General features: G+C 46.7%; 1 protein-coding gene across 3 annotated transcripts in view; it reads left to right on the plus strand.

Moving 5' to 3' along the window:
* MEMO1 (mediator of cell motility 1) overlaps nt 1-7,577 on the plus strand; it is a 274,285-nt gene extending 266,708 nt beyond the window's left edge. For all 3 annotated transcript variants that reach the window (XM_085612203.1, XM_085612205.1, XM_085612204.1), the window contains one exon: nt 6,904-7,577. In XM_085612203.1, coding sequence (XP_085468329.1) covers nt 6,904-7,035 — 132 coding nt within the window. In that variant the 3' untranslated portion in view covers nt 7,036-7,577. The remainder of the gene's footprint in view (nt 1-6,903) is intronic.
* The last annotated feature ends 339 nt before the right edge of the window (nt 7,578-7,916 follow it).

Raw genomic sequence — 7,916 nt, forward strand, 5'->3', positions numbered from 1 at the left:
CGCAGCCACTCCGCCAGGGGTTCCAAGGCCATTGCAAACAGGAGCGGCGACAAGGGGCAACCCTGTCGCGTGCCCCGTCCCAGCGCGAATGGGGCTGAGACTCGTCCATTCACTACCACCTGCGCCAATGGGCCCGAATACAACAATTTGACCCAGCTGATGAACCCCGGCCCAAATCCAAATTTCGCCAGCATCGCCCAAATGTATGGCCATTCGAGCGTATCAAACGCCATGGTGGCGTCTAAGGACGCCAAGATGGCCGGCTCCCGCACAAACGGAACACGCGCGAGCACCCCGTGCAAGCGCCGCAGATTAAGGGCCGTGTTACGATGGGGAATAAAGCCGGACTGGTCTTGGTGGACCAGATCGCCCACCACGCCGACCAGCCGGTTGGCGAGCACCTTGGCGAGGATTTTGGGCTCCGCGTTCAAGAGCGAGATAGGCCGATAGGATGTAACCCGGTCTCGGGGTCTCCCCTCCTTGTGGATCACCACAATTGTAGCCAGACGCTGGTCCGGCGGGAGGGAGCCCCGCGAGTGGGCCGCCAGGAACATCGCGCGGAGGTGGGGTGCCAGTACATCCGGTCGCAGCTTATACAACTCGATAGGGATGCCGTTCGGGCCCATGGCCTTGCCAGATGCGACCGAGCGTATGGCGAGGGCAATTTCGTCCGAGGTGGGAGCAGCATCCAACGACTCCCTGTCCTCCACCGAAAGGGAGGGCAGCGCGATATCCCGAAGCAGGGCATGGGAATCCGCCTCCGAGCAGGGAGAGACCGGGGAATACACCTCGCGGAAATAGTCCGCGAAGCAAGAGACAATGTCTTCTGGCTCGGTGACACGTACACCATCCATCCTCTCAATCAGCGGGACCACACGACTCGCTCTCTCCTTCTTATCCAACCACGCAATCAATTTACCAGCCTTATCACCCACATCATACAGTCGCCCCTGTTGCTCTCTACTAAGGCCCCTGGCTGCCTCCGTGACTAGGGCCCTATAGGCCGCCTGCTTAAGATGTAGAGCATGCAGTGCAGCATCCGTCACCCCACTCCCCAGATCACCCTCTAGTTCAGTAATTTCGGCCTCCACCCGGGTCACCTCCTCTTGCTCGCGCCTCCGAGCATGGGATATGAAGGAGAGGGCCTCCCCTCTAAGAACTGTCTTGAAGGCTTCCCACAGGGAGATAGCCGAAGGGACAGACCCCACATTCTCCTCAAAATACCGCTGCAAGGATTTAATCAAGTCAGCACGAATAGTGGGGTCGCGCAGGTACCAGGCATTGATTGGAGCTACCCTTCCCTCCCCCCTCGGGAAGACATCAAAGTGCAACAGGAGCGGGGAGTGATCTGAAATACCCCGCGCCAGATGGCGCACCTCTCCCACTCTCCCAGCATAGGCGGCAGGGACAAGGATATGATCAAGCCGCGAGAGGCTACCATGGGCACCCGAATGGAAAGTGTACTGCAGCTGCGTGGGATGTTTTAAACGCCAGCAGTCCACCAATCCCAGTGTATCTAAGAGGCCGGACAGCCACGCCTGCGCCCGGGGGAGGTCCCTAGGGGGGTAACGATCCATAGTCCCAGAAGCCACAGCATTGAAGTCCCCCCCAACCACCAGAAGCCCCCCCGGAAGGTCAAGGAGGAGGCGCCCCAGGTCCGCAAAAGTGGTAGACTGTAACCCCGGTGGGACGTACACTGAAACCAAGACAACTACTTTCTCCCCACCAAGGCAGTGTAGCGTCCCCTCTCATCATGGCGCACCTCGTCTATTTCCAGCGGGAGCGAGTTCTTAACCATGATGCCCACCCCCCGCGAGCCAGACGTGAAGCCCGAGTGGGCCACCAGACGATAGCCACGCCGATTCATGGCACAAAAGGAATTACCAATGAGGTGTGTCTCCTGCAGAAAGACCACATCTGGCGAAATTCGTTTCAGATACTGCAGGACCACACCTCGCTTAATCCTATCCCCCAGTCCATTAACGTTCCACGACAACAAAGTCCGGTCCCTACCCCCCATCACACACAGAAGCCATCACTCGTCCCCCCGAGAGCACCACAAAAACACCAATACAGTAAAGGGTTCGCCTTGCGGAAAAAACGGACAACACCCCACCCCAACCCACCCATCCCAACAAAACTCCCCCCTCCCTGCACCCCTGCATGAGCCCAAACAGCCCCCCCAAAGTGCAGTGTGCCTGTCGCCCCATAAATGAGAAAACTAACTAGTCCCCCAGAGGAGGAGGGAAAGCCCCCAAGAGACCCCGTACGACCTCCACAGGAGGGGAACTTACAGAATCAGACAATGGTGGCAGCAATGTTGTCCAGAGCAAGGCCTACTATTAGTCCCTCAGTCCTGATCCGGCGAGCCCTCCCTGCCAACCGCGCCCCCCCCCACCCCCCCGGCCCCGATCCCCGGGCAAAGTGTCCAACCAGTCCCCGGCCGCCTCGGGACGATCAAAAAAGTGCGTGCGGCCATCCACCTCTACCCTCAACTTCGCTGGAAAAAGCATTGCATACTTGATGTTCAGGTCCCGTAGGCGACGTTTGACTCCGAGAAAACTCAGTCTCTGCTTCTGGACCGCCGGAGTAAAATCAGGATAGAAGTTTACGTCCATATTGTCGAGTCTGACCGGTCCTTGTAGCCTAGAAGTCTGCAGGATAGCGTCTCTGTCCCGAAAGTTGAAAATCCGGGCAATGAGAGGCCTCGGAGGGGCTCCGGCCTTAGGTCTTCCTCCGGGGACCCTGTGGGCACGTTCCACCGCAAAGAGTTTACTCAGCCCCCGGGGCTGGAGATGGGTGAGGATCAGGTCCTCCACAAACAGATCCGCCGCCTCCTCCTCACGTCCCTCCGGCACCCCGATAATGTGCTATATATATATATATATATTTTTTTTTTTCTTTTAGTATCAACAACTACTAAACGGATTTACACCATTTAAAAAAAAAAAGGGCTCTTTCTGAACCAAGACCTACCTTTTTGCCAAATTTGGTGTAATTACGTTCAGCAATTCGGTCTGTAGCTTTGTCTAAAGTTTCCTATGGAAATTAACGGGGAAAACGGACTACCTCTTTGTCAAATTTCAAGTAATTCTGTTCAGCCGTTAGGGCTGCACCTTCGACTAAAGGTCCTATGGGAAAATGCATGGGGAAAACGCGTTTTGGGACCCCCCTTTTTTCTCGGCCCCCGCTTGACGAATCCCCCCCGAAACTTTGAGGGTAGGAGCTGAGCGGAGCGCCCCATTAGTTTTGAAAATTTCGCGAGGATTCGTCAACCGGCGCCAAAGTTATTCAAAATAGAATTTTGAGATTTCCTATGGAAACACGGTCCTAACTATAACTATCTACTGGCGACCGCCAGTAGATAATATATATATATATATAGAGAGAGAGAGAGATATATATAGATACGGATATGGAGATATAATTTTACCTCTCATCTGCGCACTACCACACACACACCAATGTGCGGGAAACACACTACACTTGATGCCAGAGAGATTATTTCCAACAAATGAAGGTATTATGGTGACCCCCCCCCCCCCAAGCATCCAGCTATGTCTCCACCCATTAACAGGAATAATAGTCTGTGCTATCACTGAGTGGGAACAGATTTAGTAAAGTTTCTTCAATCCATCTCTCCATGAGGGTGAGAAAATCCACTGGAGGCCAGGGATATGTTTTAAATATTAAGGTAAATACTAGGGTGGGATGTCTGTTCTGACATCACCCCTAATGCCCCAACTGCCTTTCTGACTACTTCCTCCTCACGCTATGAGCCTAGAGCATTTTTATCCCAATGGAAAGGTAGAGAAACTTTGGTTTCTTCTGGGTGTAGTTCTGACATGTGTGCTGGTAAAGCAGGAATTTCCTCTCACTTGGCAGGGTGAATGGCTGCACTTTTGCTCTCTGTGTTGGCCAACTTTGGCTAAAAACATGCATTTTCTCTAAATTTCTGTGAGGGAGATTTCCCAGAATCTCTAGGGGGGCCACAACATTTCTACTGCCTAGCGTTCCCCCAATTCTTCTCCAAATAAATTAGTACCCCACTAGGGTGCCTGGGCTAGCTATATGAGACCAGAGCAGACCAAACAAGGAACTATGCGAAAACCACAATGTCTTTATATGGTCACCGTTTTCACTTATTCCTGGGCGACAGGCCCAGTCACTCAACTAGTGTACAATTTGTATCCGGAAAAGTGAGAATCCTGAGAGACTTTGAGAACTTTCTCTCACACACAAGGGAGAAGAACTCTGTTTTGCAGGGCATTAGGGTTCACAGGGTTAACACAGTCACACCATCCTGGGCTCTCCTTTGTGTCTAGTTTTCAGAAATGTCTTGGTTTGGAAGGTTTCCCTGAGTGGTGACTGAGCCTGGGACTAAATGCTGCAGCTATCCACATTTCCAAAATGGGTCTGTTTCCTTGGCAAAAATATTGATGTCTCCAAGTTGCATTTGGGGCTTTTCCTGACGCGAATGATAGGTCCACCCACACAAATGGGGTACCTTTTATATCGGGAAAAGGGAGAGAAAGCAGAATAGTATAACATTCGTGTTTACTAATTGATTTTCTCACTATTTAAGTTTTCTAAATTTAAGCCAGCGTGCAAGAAAGAACAGATTTTGCAAAATGGCCTTTGGTTCGCATGAGAGTATCTCTAACTCCAAATTCATAGTTGTACAAATTACCTCTATTCCGAAGCTCACCATCTTGGGCTCATTTCACAAATGCATTATTTCCTTCATACCCATTTTTCATTCATTAGATTTTATCACATGATTTCAAGCATAGTTGGTACACAATGAAAGCTTATTATAAGCTCCTGCTCAGTTGTCCCTGGGTATTGCCTGTTTTTGGATAGCCTAGAAACACTATATATTCATGCGATTAGACAGGTCTGATGGACATAACTATATTACTTTAATAAATCGGCGATCTGGTCAAAAAAACTACAGAAGAAAAGGTCACTTATTTCTATTTTTATCAGATTCATTTTAAATATTTTTTGTTGTAATAATTTTCTTTGACAAAACCCTGAACGGTCTACAGAAATCGTCCCCTTTCTGAATTCAGACTGTTGTCTAGTTTTCAAAAACTTATAATTGCAGTAAGATATGTTTTTTACAAGTCTGCTTGTTCTTGCATGTTGGGAAGATTATCTTAGCCAGCAAACCTTTAGTTGATGACCTTTTTGGAAAAAACAACACTTTCTTGCACAGTACTTTTTTTTTTTTTCTTTTTCAAAAAACACAATTTTGCTGCATTTTGAGTTTTTCCTTGGGTACCTTTATAATACTCAACATGTAGGAAAAAAGGATGCACATTCAACAAATTGACTGGCATACTTTTTTGTAGGAAAAATGTATAAAAGCCTAAGCAAAACATGCTCTAAACATTGAAAAACAGGAAAACTCAGCACTGAGTCTGGGGTTGCTGGATTCTGAGCAGGTAAGGGATTAAGGGCCATATGTAGGTAGCCTAATACCGGTCGGTAACGGCCGATTTTCGGTAAAAATTCCGTTACCGACCGGTATTCAGGCTTTTGGTATGTAGGGGGGACATTTCAGGATTCGGTAATTTACCGAATCGGTAATTTTACCGATTCGGTAATTACCGAATCCTGAAATGAGATGTAGGGGGAGTGTGTGGGTGTAGTGTGGATTCGTTATTTACCACCAACTAAAAGTTGGTGGTAAATGACGAATGTCTTAGAAAAAGCATTATTTGGCCCTTAGAAGTGTGCAATGTGGCAGACATACATGCCCTTAGGGCATGTATGTGTGCCACATGTGCACACATGCAGGAATCAGGGGTGCAACAGGGTGTCACTGTGACACCCTGCCACCCTTGATTGTGCTCCCCCCATTACCGAATCGGTATTTACCGATTCGGTAATGGTAACTGGCTTCCCATTGATTCCTATGGGCCTCCTGGCCCATAGGAATCAATGGGAAGCCAGTTACCATTATCGAATCGGTAAATACCGATTCTTAATTACCGACCAATTCCGAATCTGTAATTTTTACCGACTGATTACCTACATAGCATTTACCACTTCATAAATACCGAATCGGTAAAATTCGGTATTTATGAAGTGGTAAATGTTAGGCTACCTACATAAGGCCCTAAGTGACAGGTAATGACCATGAATGTTCTGGTTATGTTTGATACAGCAGACGAAATTGAAATTCACATAACCCCATTTTCTCACTTGCATACACTAATGCGAGTGGTGTGATATGATCTGGTGTTTACATTTTGGTCCTCTATAATTCACAACACACTTTTTGTCATTTGTTTTTATTTCTAAAGAAAAATGTTTAAGGAAAATAGGCAATAAACAGGCTGCAAGTTCCACAGCAGTGTGGGGCTTGGCCACAAACAAATGAGGAAACATTTTGTCTCTGGTCCCTCTTTGTATTATAGGAGCAGACATAATCAAAAAAGTCTGTCAGGAGGCTCGCAGTTAGTGCGCCCCCTCAGGGCACCCCTTGGAAGTGGTGTCCACCCACCCAAGAGATCCATCTGTTGTAGGCAGGTGCTCTCACTCACTGTTATCGCCTGTATGGGATTTTTTCCCTGTTTAAAAGTACAGGTCAGTTCCTACCTGCACAGTAAAAGGAGACAGGTTGCTTCAGCCAGCCATTTATCTTTGACTTATATACTGTCCCCAGGGGGGCAGACATGAGTTTGTAGCTTTGCTCTGGGCAGCACACTAACTGTAATATTGTGCACTAAACCTGTTTGCACATAAAGCACCCAGTTAAGGGTGCACCTCCACGAGCACCTCGGCAATGCATTCCACATGGGTCCGGGTAGGCTTTAGGTCTAAGACATTATTTTGTTCTTGAAAAGTGTCTTAATGAAGTTGTATAACTGTTTTCATTTTTCTTTTTTCTAGGCTACTACAGAGCTTCAGAAGAGTGGATTGAATATGAGCTTTTCATTTTTGAACTATTCCCAATCAAGCCAGTGTCGAAACTGGCAGGACAGTTCAGTTAGTTATGCTGCTGGAGCACTTATGGTTCACTGAACCACCTTCTCAGGAACTGCGCAGTATCACAAACTTACCTACAAGCACGCACACAAACACACGCCGTCACCTTTTCCTGTACGTTTGGTCACAACGTAAATTTTAATCAAAGGAACTGTTACTGGCTCTTTGGATATACTGAAACCTAAAACTACTAGAACTCTTTTAGTTGGTGTAGTCCTTCCTTATTTTTCATTACAATAAAAAAATGCTTTCTGATACAAGAGAACTGCAGGAAGGCTGACATACAGTATTTTTGGAGAATAAGCAGGAGGACGTGCAAGCCTGCTGGTGAATTTTATAAAAGCAGTACTTCTGATGAATATACTTGCATTTACAGTTTTGAGCACGTGGACTTGCCTTTCAGAAATATTTTGTATGTTGGAAAAGGGATGGTATATATGGAAGCCTTTTTAAAGAAAAACTTGCATACGTTATCCTGTATTAGAAGTTATGCAAATCCCAGTATTGTTAGTTAATTACCCTCTGTTGTACAGCAAATACTTTCTACTTTAGTTGCTAATAAAGGGCTACACATGTGATATTAGTCTAGATCAATTTAATTGCTTATGCTGTTTGATATACATCACTGTGCAACACCTTTTATAATTGTTTTAAAACTATGTTTTCATCCTTTTTAAGAAATCTGTTACAATCCACAGTCCTAGTTGTATCAGTGGCTCATTTTTAACCTATATTATAATGTATTTAAATGTTTAATATATGCAAAACACTGTATATGTCATTTACATACTTGTCAATTATTGTATTTAAAGAACGTAGTACAGATAGCGTATAAAAAGGGCATAAACTGTAATTGCAATTTTTTTCAGTCACAAACATTGTCTGTAAACATTAATTCAGTGGCATGTGTGGCTGTA

Source organism: Triturus cristatus, chromosome 6, assembly GCF_964204655.1.
Source record: "Triturus cristatus chromosome 6, aTriCri1.1, whole genome shotgun sequence".
Lineage (NCBI taxonomy): Eukaryota > Metazoa > Chordata > Amphibia > Caudata > Salamandridae > Triturus > Triturus cristatus.